This window comes from Micropterus dolomieu, linkage group LG18 (assembly GCF_021292245.1).
Source record: "Micropterus dolomieu isolate WLL.071019.BEF.003 ecotype Adirondacks linkage group LG18, ASM2129224v1, whole genome shotgun sequence".
In the NCBI taxonomy this organism is placed as follows: Eukaryota; Metazoa; Chordata; class Actinopteri; order Centrarchiformes; family Centrarchidae; genus Micropterus; species Micropterus dolomieu.
Window position 1 is genome coordinate 16614024 of NC_060167.1, and position 16319 is coordinate 16630342.

The 16319-nt window shown below is 41.2% G+C and overlaps 1 protein-coding gene across 3 annotated transcripts in view; it reads left to right on the forward strand.

Moving 5' to 3' along the window:
- Positions 1-16319, forward strand: part of atp2b2 (ATPase plasma membrane Ca2+ transporting 2) — a 150631-nt gene that overhangs the window by 65104 nt on the left and 69208 nt on the right. For all 3 annotated transcript variants that reach the window (XM_046076181.1, XM_046076182.1, XM_046076183.1), the window contains exon 3: positions 3293-4048. In XM_046076181.1, coding sequence (XP_045932137.1) covers positions 3850-4048 — 199 coding nt within the window. In that variant the 5' untranslated portion in view covers positions 3293-3849. The remainder of the gene's footprint in view (positions 1-3292; positions 4049-16319) is intronic.

Here is a 16319-nt window from a genome sequence, read left to right on the forward strand (position 1 = left end):
GAATCAAAGTCAGTCTTTTTAAACCTATCCAATATTAACATGCTAGCTAGATAGTGAGTACTAACAACCGGGTTAGTTGTTTTGTTTATTTTCATAACGATAAAGTTAAATGTTTACTTACCCCTGATGTGAGCCACTCGGCAACGCGCATTCACGTGTTTTGGGGGCGTGGCTTTGGAAGGAGCCCAGAATGGAGTGGGTGGGTGTTTCTCTGTTGGATATTTAAAAAATCCAGCAGTTTCTTGCTAGTTTCTCAAACTTACCTACCCTGCTTTTAATGTTGCAGGTAAAAGTGGGGCTAGTTTTAACTACTGTATATACTGCTGGGTAGCTTAATCTGTAATAATACTCAATTTATTAGATGACTTAAAATGAACTAGTAACTAAAGCTGTCAGGTAAAGGGAGTGGAGTGAAAAAAAAATATTCGGCTCCAAAATATATAGGTATAAAGTACACTAAAATGAAATTATACAAGTAAAGCAGAAGTACCTCAAAATTTCCACGTCTGCCTTGCTTTACAGAAATGCTTTGCAGGTCCGTTAGGTTGCACCTGTCCAGGTGACACTGCCATTGCTGTCTTAACTTTGTCACCTTCATAAAGGCTGGAGCTCATTAACGGACAGCGCTGGTTCCTGTGGAGTTACAGATGTGTATTCATAAGTTGGCAGGGTTTCTTCACCCCCCTGCTGTGACAATGGCGGTGCCCCACCGTTCCCAAGTGCACAACTGTGTCCGGTACTAGTGCCATCAGTATCACTGGATATTTGCAACTAGACACCGTACTGATTGTACTAGTCTGTTTGATTTAAGCAGTGCTAGTAGTAACTAGAATCCAACAATACCAATTAGTGTTCTCACCACTGCAGTGTTGTTGAGTTTTATCTGCTGCTAAGTTAATTTTCTGTTAATTCCCTTTGTTACTTTACCAAACCAACTGTTAACAAACAGACAAAAACAAAACAACAAGCTGCCTCTTCAACAGCGTGTTGCACTGTGTTGTTTACTCATATTTCAGTGCGCCAACTGCGCCTACGTCAACGTGTCTTCTAGGTTCTGGGAATGGTTTAACAACAGAAAGTCTCCTAGCAGGGAGAGACATGAATAATGTATTGATGTTCATGTTACCTGGCCATTCTATTACTTCTTTTTTTTACTGCACACCAACAACAAGGTGAAGCACCTTCAAAAACAAAAGACTGGGTAACTCCTTTAACTTTGCTGTGGTTTAAACACATGCACAAGTAGCCACAGAAGCAGTCACAAGGAACATGTTTCAGCTTAACATTAGCAATCCACGACATTGTAGCTGCTCGTTCTTGGCTAGTTACGCATTTGATTTAACTCCTACTATACATCTGATTATTGGATATTATTTCAGTTAGATGTGGTATATAAAGCAAGCCTTTTGCATATAGGAAAGTGTGTGATGTAAAGCACAGGTGAACCCCTCAAGGGCAGACTATACACTAAAAGATCTCCCAAAAGTTAATAACTGAATAAGTCATTATATGATTGAATAGTTTGTTTAATTAATTTAGTGACCAGCCTTGTTATTGGAGCTGTAGTTTCAGCTACTTCTTTCTTGTTCAGATTTTAACTGAACATATCGAGAGTCTTCAGGTGTCCCCCACTGTTCACTTGTCGCATTTAATGGTTTTGCTGCTTTACTGCTGCATTATGACTCCTTGGGGATCTCATAGAGGAATTCTTTGCAGTATTAATACTGTGCATGACAGATGATGGAGAGACTGTATAGCCCAGGCAGTCTTTGTGGTTTAGTGTTAATTTACTGTAACATGATGCAATACAGAGGCGCTTTGATTTCAGGTCTCGCCCTGAGTGGGTGGGTAGTGATGAAGGGCAGCTGAAAGCCAGAGATTTACTTTGAATAATAATATTAACGACCAACCTTATTTAGATTCATCACTAGTGTTTTGGGCATTTTATTGTGATGTTGTTGTGTGTGTTTTATGTGGGGGTGGGTAGAAAAAATGGTGACTTAAAGGAAAAAGGTCAATATTCTTTATTTCCTCTACTTTCGACAAATCTTATGGACAGACGAACTAACAATGAATTGATGCTATTAACAAGTAGTGCTTGTGTTGTTCATTCCTCTGTACCAGAAACCATTACAAACACAACCATTTCACAGGGTGACACAATATTTTGTTACACCTTCCTGGATTTAATTTTAGTCAGCGTTGCAGAAAATACTCACTAGAGCGTAACCAAGGCTGTTTGTGTAACTTGCTAATAACCATAGTGCCCGGCGGGTTTCAGGAAATGACCAAACCTTTCTTGAATGAAACCCTATATGTGATCTATTTTAAAATATTTACATCTTCAGAACAAATGGAACGAAATGTGCTTGAGTGCCACAGACAGTCGAGAAGAGACGCTAGAAAGTATCGAAAGATGAACTAACCAACTGATTTTTCAGCAATTAAAAAAAATTTGTACAGACTTTTTCCAGCCTCAATATTTTACTTTTTACACCCTCACACCTAGAAATGTATTCCATGATGGTAATTTACTTCCAATTAATGTAAATTGACCACAGAATAAATTGCAGTGTTACACCTTAACTCCGTAGAGGTCCCTTGTCTGAGCTCAGTGTAGTTCTAAAGTGAGAGGGCGGGAGTGAAATCATTAATGCCGGGCATTACAAGACAACAGGCAGACAGCAATGGATCACTGAGATGGGTGACTGCATAGGATAGGTCACTTACTGTAGCGTGAGAGCTAGTGGAGAGATAGCAGCAGCTGCTCCACAGCTCAGCCCATCCTCCCCGTGACAGTGCAGCGTTACGTGCTGCCTCTCCGCTTTGTCGTCAGAGCAGCCAAAGCCTCCCGCCCGCGCACATCTCCTCTCCGCTCTGCACCAGAAAGGAGCATCCTCTTCTCTCCACCCTCCCTCTCTTTTGTATCCTCTCTCCCTCTCTCTCTCTTACCCTCTCTCTCTCTCCCTCTCTCTCTTTTTCTGTCAGTCGGTGTGTCCTCAGAATGAGGTTAGCAGCAGCAGCAGCAGCAGCAGCAGCAGCAGTAGATAGAGATAGCAGAGCCACAGTTACTGCAGCAGTCAGGGGAGGCTGTCCTTCAGCCGTGCACCATCTACCGCTGCATTCACCCCTGCCCTGAGAACGCAACACTCATCCTTGTGCTCTCTTTCTGTGTCTCTCCTCCTCCTCCTCCTCCCTCACCTTCTGTCCTCTTTGAATTCATCTCTCAAATTTGTCCACCCCCCCGCCCCCCCCTCTCTCTCTCTCCCTCTCTCCCTCTCTCTCCCTGTAGCAGTGATGGGGAAGACCACCATGTAGAGACAGAGAGGCAGCGGATGTAACAGCAGAATAGCAGCAATGGGAAACCACACATGGAGCGGGTCTGGACTGCAGCCGTGGTGAGCCTGATACCTACAGGACTTGCAACCACCATCATTGCCCTTCTCAGGACCTGACCACTGGGGCTGTCCAACGCTCACCTGGATGCTCCCCGCTTGTGTTCCGTCATCCCCGCCTCTCCTCGTTCTCTGCTGCTCTTTCTCCTCTTCTTCTGTTTCTTCTCTTTGATGGTTTTTGGTCTACTGATATCTGACAGTCTCTCCTGAAACAGAGAAGCTCCTCATCGATTTGTCTCCTCGGATTTTCCATTCCTTTTTAATCTCTATCTGCATATTTAACCTACAAGTGGCATTCTTTTTTCCCTTTTTTGGTTGTTGCCTGCTTGATACCTATTTTGGATTTTTTTTTTTTGATGAGACTGACCTCATCTCTCTGTTGTGCAAGCTTTTTAATTGATCTTTAAGCAATAACAACACTTACTGTATCTAACTGACTTGACTAGCTGACATCATGGGGGACATGTCCAACAGCGATTTTTATGCCAAGAACCAAAGAAATGAGGGCAACCATGCGGCAGCCTTTGGCTGCTCGCTCATGGAGCTCCGCGCTTTGATGGAGCTGCGTGGCACAGAGGCGGTGGTCAAGCTCCAGGAGGACTACGGGGGCGTAGAGGGACTGTGCAAACGACTGAAAACCTCACCCACAGAAGGTGAGTCCGTGCTTGTCTGTGTATGTGCTTGGATGTGTGTGTGAATATGTGTGCACTGTTGTGTGTTGAATGAAGGATCATCTTGAGCAATGTGTTGTACTACTGTATCTCGAGATTGATGGTAGACTTTCCTTGTATTTACTGTTGCTTTGGATATAGATCATTATTTTCCGGGTGCACCTGATTTATTTAATTTAAAAATCAATGATGAAAGCACACACGTGCACAAACCTGATAAAGCACCTGTGTAAGCGCAGCATCAGAACAGACAGCAGACACCGGAGGGAGTCCTGTTTGAAGGGACTAATGAAAATTCTTTTCAGCCAGCTAGTGTTAGACCTGGTTAGTATGCATAGAAATCTCTCTGAACAGTTTAGCCCCCCTCATTCCCCCCTCCCCCACACAAGCCCCCCACCCTCCCTTGTCATTCTTCCATCCTGTCGGCCAATCAGCCGATGCCTTATTAAGGAGCAGGTCTCTGGGGCAACACGGTAAAGGTTTTTGACCACGTGGGATGTGCTGTGGCATCTGCAAATGTGGACTGGGCATGAATGAAATGAGAAAGCAAAAAATTTAAATAAAATAATTTTTATGAATAGATAGGAAACAGGTATGACACCTGTTTCCTATTTATTTTCTGTTAAACAATTGGGAAAATCCAGCAAATATGTCCTATCTGCAGGGCAAATGTGTAGTATTTCTCCTTGCTGTTTTTTTTGACAGGTGTAGGTTTGTGTTTAGGTATAACAGTATTTTTCTTCATGGAGGAGATATTCAATAAAGAAAATGTGAGAACAGCACAAAAGCATAGCATGTGATACCACAGAATACCCTCATATTTATCACATACCTACCTAAGATCCATCATATCCACTTTAGGTAATTCAGATATTTGTATATGTATTGTTGATAATGGCTAAACCATTACTTTATCAACTTGCGTAAAAGTAGGATTTTCTGTTTCTTCATCCCCAGCTGCAGTGCAGAGAGCATACAAAAACAGGCCTCTCTAATGGCTTCATCTGTCCATTAAGTATTTTATTATTGAAATCATCTACCACCCCCGATGGAGGGATCATTGACAAGTATTCGTGTAGTGTCATCTGTGCGACATCAGAGGTAACCTGTAACCTTGTAGGCTGATAGTCATAGAAGATTGTGTTCCCTGGTCTTCTCATCCAATAGCGCCACTTCCAGGTAAGCTGGTGGTAATACCTGTGGCAAGACAACGGCAGAGTAAACCAGAAAAATTCAGAGAATCGTCCAAGTCACAGAGTTGAATAACGAGGAAATAAAGATGGAACAGAATGAAAGCACTGACGAACACTGACTCAGATCGGGGATGCTGTGCCTGTTGCTCACCACATTTGCAACATCAGTAAGAAACAATTAGCATTAGAACTAGCAATGAAATTATCATAACAGACATAAAATTATAATTACAGTTTCCCATTCTCATGAGCAACACGATTAGATATACGAACATTACATTTTATCAGTAAACACTAACCCAGGATTGCAGCCTGCAGACTTCAATAAAACTAAAATAGTAATTAAACTTACATAAGAGAAATGTGGTTTCTGTTACTGGTAATATGATTTGTTGAACACAACAGTTCCCCAGTGCCACTGCATGTGCAAAACTATCTCTAACACTGAGGGGAAAGAATTATCCTCTTCATAATCATAAAATATTACATAATAGCAAAAGTTATACACTGTACTTCAACGTTTACCTTTTTTTTTTTTCTTATATTCTGAGTCATGATAACATGGTACAGCTCTTTTGAAATAAGGGAAAGTCTGATTTTAAGCCAGTGTGCCAGTGTGTTCCACCCTAACATTATTCTGGATCACCGTGCATAGTTATAGTTCCTCCAGTGGGTAAAATAATAATCATAAAAAGAAGAAAAGCATTTCTCTAAGGAGCAATTCAGAATGTATATAAATTCAAGGCTCTGCCGACTGGATCACTCAAAACACTACAATCTCAAATGTGTGTGCCGATTAATGATTTTGTTATTCATTTGATTTACTAGAGTGCATTGTGTATCTTGTGCAGTACTCTGTTTCGATACATGAGATGCTTCCATATGATAGTTTGTCAGTATTTTCATTGGCTAAGTCCATTTAACAAGTCGCAATGTTTTGGCTGAGATCTTGCCCTACTGCTAACAAGCAGGATGATCCTCTTCTATTATCTCTGTTTATAATTATTAATTGATCTAATTAATTATTTTATCTCCCACTAGTACATTCACTAAGTGGAAACTGAGTAATGGTATCTACTGCTATTTGCATTAGTGCTCCCAGGTGTTTCTATGTTAATGTTGTGTGGATCCCCTTCTGTGCTTTGTGGTTGCTCCACAGAACATATGTTACCCCAGAAATGTGATCATGGTAATCATCCTTGAAGGTATTCTGTATTGCTTGCTGTCATCATGTGTGGTGTGTGTAATGTGTATGTGTCCCGGGGCCCTGCGTTTGATGGTAAGAAGCCCTGGGCACGGTTGACCTATTAGCCCTGTAGCTTATACCAGCCCGTTCACATGATGCTAACAGTTCATGGCTGTAGCCCATTATGCAGCATAAATGCATAATGGCCCTGTAAGTATAGAAATGCAACCAGTGAAGGGGTTGCACCACATGCAATTTGACACTGCAAGCAGTAAGCCCCTGCAGCATTGTTGCTGCAGTACATGAAACTGTAAAACTTTGAAAAACTGTGACATATGAGAGGCTGTTTATTAATTTAGCCTAAAAATAAATTTAAGTTGTATATGATTTAGGATTAGAGTATATGGTGCTTACTGCATTTCCAGGCAGAGTAGTTGGAGATTACATGAGATTGAGAACTGCTACAATAGCTCCAACACATGATACACATTATGTACATGATAGCTATAAAGAAAACAGAATAGCGCATACAATACAATAGCTGTGGTTTGGGGAAACATACCTCTATGTTAATAATCTAGATGTTTTAGGAACTAAAAGAGGCGTCTGTAGGACACATTTCTTAAAGCATTATGTTTATTAATTTTTTGTTTTTGTTTTTAAAGGTTTGGCCCCAATAGATGAACAATTATCTTAATCCATGGCAGAAGAACGCAACACATGATTTAATGTTAAAACTTAAACGTCCCCAGGAAGTAAAATTCCTTTTTCTTAAAATCAAATTTGCATGAGATAACTTGATACATGATGATGAAGATGGTGATCAAATGAATATTGATTAAGTGGCAGATTGACGTAATTCTATAACATGCCTTCATTCTCTATTTCATACCCTTCAGTTTTCTCAGTAGCCTGCTTCCTTGTATTGCATTCCTGCACCCTGGATGTAGTTACCTATTTGTTGTCTTGTAGGTGACAGTGGGGTGAAGAAGCTAGCGTTTCCCTCAGGCAGTCAGCGGGTGAATGGCATGAGTCAGTCAAGGGCCAGACGGGGTGTCAGGCTACAGCTTAGTTTCCGAGAAGAGACGGCAGGAAGCTGCTCGAGGTCTGACCTGCTTTTCTGGAGAAAGCAGAAAAGAAGGTTGGTTGGTTGGTGCTCACAGTGTAACTATTTTCTCAAGGGACTGTAGAGAGGTGCAGCACATCGGTAGGGAGCAAGAAATTGTGAGAGGGTGCTCAGGGCAGAGCCATTCCTCGAGGGTCGGGAGGATGAAGAGGTGCTTAGGGCAGCGATGGTCTTTGATGTTGTGAGAAAGGAAGGGAAGGAGGGTACTTAGCGAGGCCATGTGGAAAAGTAGGAGTAAATATAGATATGTGTGGAAACCGCATTATATACAAGGAGTCTATCCATCTCACAAAACTACAGCGGTAGGCTTTTCTGGCAATTTAGATACGACTGCAAACTTGGATGAACTAATATAATATTGGAAATGAAGCAGTGAAAATATATAAAACTATATATTATATAAATATAATTTTAAAATATGCTTCCCTAAAAGCTTACACAAACTTTCACTTTTCAGCCGCGTACTGTATTTTTGATAGTATTATCATCCAAAGCAGAACACCCAGCAGCAACCAGCAAAGATCGGCCTCAGTTACCTTTTTTTATAACTTTCAGTTCACTGCGTGCTGAGCTGTACATCAGTATGACTTTACACACCAAGGTGATGGAATGAAATGCTATTTCATGCATGCTGAAGAGAGATAGCACTAAATAGTAATTAATACAGCAGAAACTTTTGAATAAGTAATAGGAATTCAATCCAAGAGTAAAATTCAGCAGTTATTCTTTTTTAATAATTGTAGCCAGCCAGACTTCTTCTTATTTCCAACTCAGCGCATTTTCATATCCTCACCCTGAACCCCTTCGCTTTGCCCTCTAATATCGCCATACCTCATTTCAGTCTTCTTACTACCTCCATGTTCTCTCCACCTTTCAATGGCCTCTAGTGCCGGATTTTCCTCAACCACTTACAAATCCCCCTTCTCCGCAAATCACCTTACCCCAACCTGCAGTTTTTGATCAAGCCCTTACCAGAAGTTTACCAATATCTTAATCACATCAATACTATATATAAAATGTAATGATCTCCAACTTAATACAAAATGGATACCTTCAGTTTCTATACGGTATCATCTGTATCCTGACTAAAATGGAAGTGGTTGTCCATGTCTGCAGGTAAATAATATTGACACCTGATGTCCACCTTCTCATATTCTCATCATTAAGTGGGAAGAGTTGCATAGCTCTGAAATTAAAGTCACATTCATTTTCTTTGTAGACATTGGTGTGTTGTTCAGGCTTGGATGGGCATAAAATGGTCAGTACAAAAGATAAGCAACTGTTTAGAAGAAAGGTCTAAGCTACAAGCCATTGCGCATAAAAATGCATGAACAGAAGTTAGCTACAATTGTTTTGCCGAAAGTTAGATGAGAAGATTGATACCTCTCTCACTCTAAGAAATAGTCTGGCACATAAACCCCCATAAAATGTCAAATTGTTGTTCTTACACTTTGTTTTTTTCTTTTGTTACCTCTTGACAGAGCAAAGCTGTTTGCCTATTTCCAGTCTTTATGCTAAGCTAGGCTCACTGTCTGTTGGCTCCAGCTACTGTAGACACTGTATTTACAGTACAGGCGTAAAAGTAGCATAAATCTTGTTTCAAATCAAACATGTTATCACGATAAAAACCTCTCATATCATTTGATATCGATGATTATCACGATATACGTCAAATCATTATTTCTTTCAAGTTTAAAGGCTGATTTTTGTTCCTGAGTTAGAATTAAAGAAACCAGATGGTTAATTATGTGTTTTCTTTATGGTCAGTATGTGCCAAACACTTGATGCCAAACAGTGGATCACTTCACAAATCTGAGGTAGAACATTCAAAACTATTATGATAAAATCTTTTTCAACAAATATGATTAGTAAATCTTTTTTAGTCCCTTTTCCTCAACAAAATAAATATTTTAATAGAAAAATTAAGTGCTAATTTGTCTGTGATTCAAATGAATTAAACCAAATATTTATTGACGATATTTTGAACATTTATTATATTATTGAGGAATATATATTGCTATAATTATCATTATTGTGTTATTGCCCAGCCCTACTACCAACTCTATCATGGCTGTCTTCTCCCTTAAATCGTCTTACTTCTTACCTGCCTTCACCCCTCCCTAACTCTCCCTCCTGTCCCCTCCAGACCTCCTCCTCATCAACCCATACACCTGCCCTTACTCTCTCTCCATCTACCTCCCATTCCTTTGTCTCACCACACCTTACCTCTCCTTTCTCTCTCTCCTCTGCTCCCATTTCTATTTCGGTGTGCTGGTCGGTCGCTGATATCCCAGTGGGCCAGTGTACAGCGTAGCCTAAATAGACCTGCTCTACATCTATAACCTTCATCATCCCTCTCTTCTACTCTCACTTCTTTTACTGATTTAGTAACAATGGAATAGCACTGGAAAAGTAGCACACTATTTCCAAACTTCTGTTTGTCCCTAAACTGTTATATTTTATGTTATATTTTCCAGAATGTAGAAATGATTGTTGGTGAATTTAAATGAACTCTTTTTTTTAAATAGAGACAAGACTTCCACAAAGACAACAAAAATAACGCTACAATTATCTAAGCTGATTCACCTCTGTTAACACAGAGCACAGTAGGCTGTGGGAAAAAGTGGGAAAAATGGCTTGTAGAAATGCAGGTGACAGTTGGGTTTATAGCAGATCCCTGAGGGGAAAGCCCCTGCATCGTTTTGTGGCAGTAATGACGGTGGTGGATAGTGGCCAGATGATGCATCATACACAGTGCCTGTATTTCTCATGGGAGGAGGTTGTTGATGGTTCTTGTGTTAACAGTCCACTCACTGAGGTGAGCACTTGACTTGTTTATCCGCATGTGATTCGATACCATACGCACACACACAACAGTGTCTCACGTACTATACAAATCTATTGATCTGTAACCAGTGATTTGAATTTTTGCATCCATTTTTCTTTAGTGACACTGCCTTAATTTCAAGGACACAGAAGTAGTGATGTGTATGTGAGTGGTTGGCAATGTAGGCAGAGAACAAAAAGGGAAATAACTGGAGGTATAGCAGGAGAAAGAAAAAATGAAGGATGATCAAAAGACACTGTTTCCTGTCAGGGTAGATAAAAATTTGTAAAATTACACTTCATTTTTTTAGCTATCTATCTTTTTTCTATTCTATTCTCCTCTAGCAGATACCGTTGTCCATCTAGCATCATATATAGCATCCCTCTGTAATATCAAGACAGTGCTGACTATTACTCTTCTTATTCCTCCTCCGTATCTCACTCACTACGTTCTGTACTGCTCTCATGAAGAGGACTTTTTTTGAATTCTATTCATAACTCAGGAAACTGTTTGCCCCACGCATCTGTCATCCACCTCTTCTCACCTCTATCTTCTCCTCTCCATCTCCTTTCGTTCTCATTTTCCTTCATTCACACCCACCTTCTCACTGTTTTCCTTCTCCCTTGAAATACAATCCACATTTCAGTCTGGGCGCTCCTACATTTCTGCACATTCTCCTCTTCTAATCTTAACCCTGTTCTCTCCTCTCCTCTCCTACATTATTCTTGTCTGTTTGTCCCACATCCCATCTCTCCTCCTTGCTCTCGTTCTTTTCCTCCATCCCTCCGTCGCTGATGATCATACTTATCACGTCCTCCAGTCGCAGCACCGCAAGCGCGTTCCCCTCTGACGCAGTCTATTTAATCTCCGTCCCACAAGGGATCTCTCACATGGAGCAGCCATCTCTTTAATAAGGACAATTTCTCCTGCTCTGCAACTTCTCTCCTCCTTCTCTCCTGTCTGCCCTGCTCTCCCCTCCCCTCCCCTAGTGACTCTGTAAAAGGGAAAAAAGAGGTAGGAAAAGAGAGAGAATGAAATAGGAGGCAGTGAAGAAGAGAGAGAGAGATGGCTCTCAGAGGACAGATTATAAATGATACACAGCCATTTTGCTCTGTGAGGGAGCAAAACCCACACACACACACACACACACACACACACACACACACACAAATACACACCAGTATTCACACAGGTGTTTTTCTGCGGTGTAGTAGCAGTGACCTTGAGGCAGGCTTAAGCAGTATTGTGGCACAGTTGTCAATCATTCTACAATAGCACTCTATATGCAATATTCAAAAGCTTTACCGAGGAAAGAAATGCGCTAAAGACTTAAGGAGCAGTGCAGCTAATACCCGTTTTTGGTATATCTTTTAAAATTGCACATGGCCCCTTTAATAAAGTTGTTAATGAAAGCTGACTAACCCACTACAAAATATGCCTTATTTAATGCAGAATAATACAGAAAAAGATGAGCACATGTAGGGAAAAAATAATAATGGTTTGCAATCACTTCTCAAATGCTTAGGCTTTCACATAATGGTTTGATCACCGTCCCTGTGGGCTGGTTTCCCAGACTGGAATTAGACTAAACTTATTAGATGGCCACTGAAATGCATCCCTAGTCTAGAACAAGCCTAATTTTTGTTTAAGAAATTGGCATTCAGTTTACAAATGACCTCGAACCTGTGCTTTTAATCAATAGTGGTGCATACCAGTGTGGTGTATAATATATGTGCATTTGACGCATAACAGTTTAAAATAGCACTGTAGCAGCTGCACAGAGGGTCAGTGACCTCTTAAGGGGAGAGTAGTGATTGGTGGTTATGTAGGGACTGAACCCTTCTATAGAATGTGACCTCTGACCCTGTGTTTTGTTATCTCAGAATAGTACTGAACCCTTCTATGGTATCTAACATACACCTACACACCCTATATAAGCGATGTTTGATGTACAGAGAGACAGAGTGGCCATCGGGCTGGGTCACTCTCCAAGCTGCTGCAGAGCTTGTAATTGATGCTGAACTCTTTGATGTAATAAACTTTTATGATCAAGAACAGTGTCAAGCGGATTTCTTCTCAACACATCATCGCAGCATTATTGTTCGGGCACCACACCAGCTGAAAAGCCAGTATAACATTTTTGATTTCCCTAATGAGTAATATTCTATGCATATTGTTTTTCCTCTATCCCCCTCTCACCCCTTGTGAGGTGGGATGTGCCATCCTCAAGCTCAGGTCCTGGGAGTTTGAGGGTTCTGCGCAGTATCTTAGCTGTTCCTAGGACTCCACTCTTCTGGACATAGACCTCTGATGTTTTACCTGGAATCTGCTGGAGCCACTCTCCCAGTTTGGGGGTTACAGCCCCTAGTGCTCCGATTACCACTGGCACCACTGTTGCTCTTACTTTCCACATCTTTTCTAGCTCCTTTTCAGCCCTTGGTATTTTTCAAGCTTCTCGTGTTCCTTCTTCTTGATGTTGCTGTCGCTTGGGATTGCCACATCTATCACTACTGCCTTCTTCTGCTGTTTGTCGATCAACACGATGTCTGGTTGGTTAGCCATCACCAGTTTGTCAGTCTGGATCTTGAAGTCCCACAGGATCTTAGCTCAGTCATTCTCAACTACCTTAGGAGGTGTCTTCCATTTTGACCTTGGGACTTCCAGCCCATACTCATGGCAGATGTTCCTGTACATTATGACAGCTACCTGGTTATGGTGTTCCATGTACGCATTTACTGCCTGCATCTTACACCCTGCTGTTATGTGCTGTACGGCCCCTAGGGCATCCATGAACAGTCTGGACCTGGGGTCCTGCCTGTTGTGGTAGACCCCAGCCTCTATTGATCTTGTACTGAGTGCCTGTTGTTGAGTGCCTGTTGCCATGATTAGTGCTTCTGTGCTGTCCTTCAGTCCAGCCTTTTCCAGCCACTGGTAGGATTTCTTGATATCAGCCACTATTTGTCTGTGGTACGTACCGTGCAGCGGCTTGTCTCTCCATGAAGGTTCTTCGTCTTCCTTGTCCTCACCCTTGGGTTTCTGCTGCCTGAGGTATTTACTAAGCCCTTCATCTTTGGGGGCCATCTTCCTGATGTACTCTTGGATCTTTGTCGTTTCATCCTGGGCAGTGGTCTTGACACTCACTAACCCTACAGTCTCAGGGTTCTGGATTTGGGGTGATATATATATTTATATATATATATATATATATAGTGATATTTTATAGTAGTGTCATTGAGCCAGTGAAAACTTTGTTCAGTTAAATCCCATCTTGTCAAAAGGTCTTTCAGACAGACAGATATGTAGACACTCACACACAAACGCAGATGCTGGACATGGCCGGCAGTGAAGTCAGCTGTCCCAAGAGAAGCCTGACTGAATTAAGAGGACAGATGCCAAAAACCAGGCCTGCTCCCATTGAGCCTGTTGCTGACTCACAACAGTATACAGTATGTCTGCCTGTGTGAGTGTATACTATAGTGTAAAGATATTCAGTAGACAGGAAATATAAACAGTTAATGTGGTTGTCTTTGTAGATTCCAAATGTGACACACAGCACTTAAACCAGTACTCCTAATATGTGCTCAGTCAACTTTCCCTGGGAAACTAATGTAAGGCAAGCATCACCTCCAACAATTTGATCTGTGAATTGTGACTATACCTATTTCACATCAGATCAGATTTTTTATGATGATCTTATCTTTTATTATGATCTCATCTTTCTAAGCATGACAGAACTCTGATTCACTGCAGTGATCCTTTTTCTTGTTTTTTTTTTTTGCTGCCAGACTACTCTGGCTTTGAAATAATTGGTGATGTAATGCTAAAGCATTGTTATCAGAGCTGGAAATTAAATCAGCTCCTTTATTTATTTAAGTGTGGTAAGATTCTCTCTCCGGGGCGGCATGGTGGAGCAGTGGTTAGCACTGTCGCCTCACAGCAAGAAGGTCGTGGGTTAAAACCCCGGTTGCCTCGGCCTTTCTGTGTGGAGTTTGCATGTTCACCCCGTGTCTGCGTGGGTTCTGTCCGGGTGCTCTGGCTTCCTCCCACCATCCAAAGACATGCAGGCTAGGTTAATTGGTGTCTCTAAAATTGTCCTTAGTTGTGGATGTGAGTGGTTGTTTGTCTATGTGTGGCCCTGCGATGGACTGGCAACCTGTCCAGGGTGTACCCCGCCTTTTGCCCAATGTAAGCTGGGATTGGCTCCAGCCCCCCGCGACCCTGTACGCAGGATAAGCAGTTGAAGATGGATGGATGGATGGAAGATTCTCTCTCCTTGTTTTTCATACTTAACGTACGGTGAATGTACAGGTAGGTGCGGCCACCACACCACCTCATTATTTTAGTTTCTGCCTGCTGTCTGTCCTCCAGAAACTGACATCTTCTCTGTCCCAGGTTGCTGTCATACATCTAAATCCAATTCTTGTCCTCTGAAATGTCCCGAATCTGAACTGGCTGCTGGAAGTGAGGAGTATGGATAGCGAGTTGACAGGCGTGGTGATGCTTTTAGCTGAATATGCAGAGTCCCGGGCTATAACTGGCTTGTTTCTCTCCATGTCAGCTCTTTTCTTAGTTGACCTCTCTCCTCTCTCTTCTCCCACTGTGGGGCAGAACAAGGGTGGTACCACTGCTGCCAACTCAGACAGACAGCATTTCCCTCTCAAGGGCACATTAACAGATACAGTCTTGGACTAAATCCAGCCCTGCCTTGCTAAAGGGCACAAAACAGCTATCTCTCAACTTTGACTTTACACATACTGTAGAGAACAATTCATAACTTCCCAGCAGCAGCAGAAAATGAGAGGAACACGGATACTGTCTTGCATTAACTTAGAATTATACCATTTCTGAATCTTTAAAATGTATCCATATATGCCTTGCTCATTGGCATAAAGGAAGCAGAGACTCAGCCTGTTTAGTCTTGCCCAGAGGAATAGGGATACTGCCGCAGATAGAGATAGTCACACTAACCCAAGAGTACAGGATCAAAGCACCAAAGAAGTAAAAATTACAGAGGTATTATAAGCTAAATGTATTTAGAGTATCAAGGTAAAGATATGCATTTTACTGTTGTAGTTGGTTGAGGTAGAACTAGATTTAACTTCTGTTTATACTGTAGTAATAGTTTAATCTATACTAATGCATTGAAATTTTAAGCTATCAAATCAAATGTAAAATCCCAATATGCAAAGTAAGTATAACTATAGCTATCAAATATGAGTGAATTAAAAAGTACATTTCCCCCTGAAATCTAGAAAATTATAGTCAAATTTGTACTTAAAGCTGGAGTGTGGACATTTACATATAAATAAATATCCATAACATTCAAACCCTTAACAAACAAGTTTACACACTGCCAGGTAAATCTATCTGTATTTTGCTGTATAGATTTTAAATCTGGTGACTGCTGGCTCACCGTTGGTGAAGCATGTTACGTCAACCAGGAATGGTTTGACGTTGGTTTGACGTAGCTGAAGGGAGGAGTAACCCAGAGCCATGTAGAGAGCTCCACGATCTTACATGGCTGCTTATGGATAGGCTGGTATTTGAGACATATTTGGAGTAGCTATTACATTAACTCTGCCTAAATAATGGAATATTTTAGTCTTGGAACTGTGGAAATGCATCTGTATTTTTGTAACTATTGAACATCATAAGCGTGTGGCGACATTATTTGTGTTATTACTTTCACTGCCAGAAGGGGAACACAAAAGTTCCACACTGCAGCTTAGAGTAATGAACTTGAATAAATGGACTTAGTGACTTTCCACCCCTGCAAAGTCTTGGGGAGTATATTTTTATAACATAAAATTCTTTGCACTCTCTTGCATAGTGTAGCAGTTTAATTTTTGTGCAACTATTGAAACATTTAAACAGTTGTTGTCATAATTGAAACAATTAATCAATTATACTGTATATTTAAT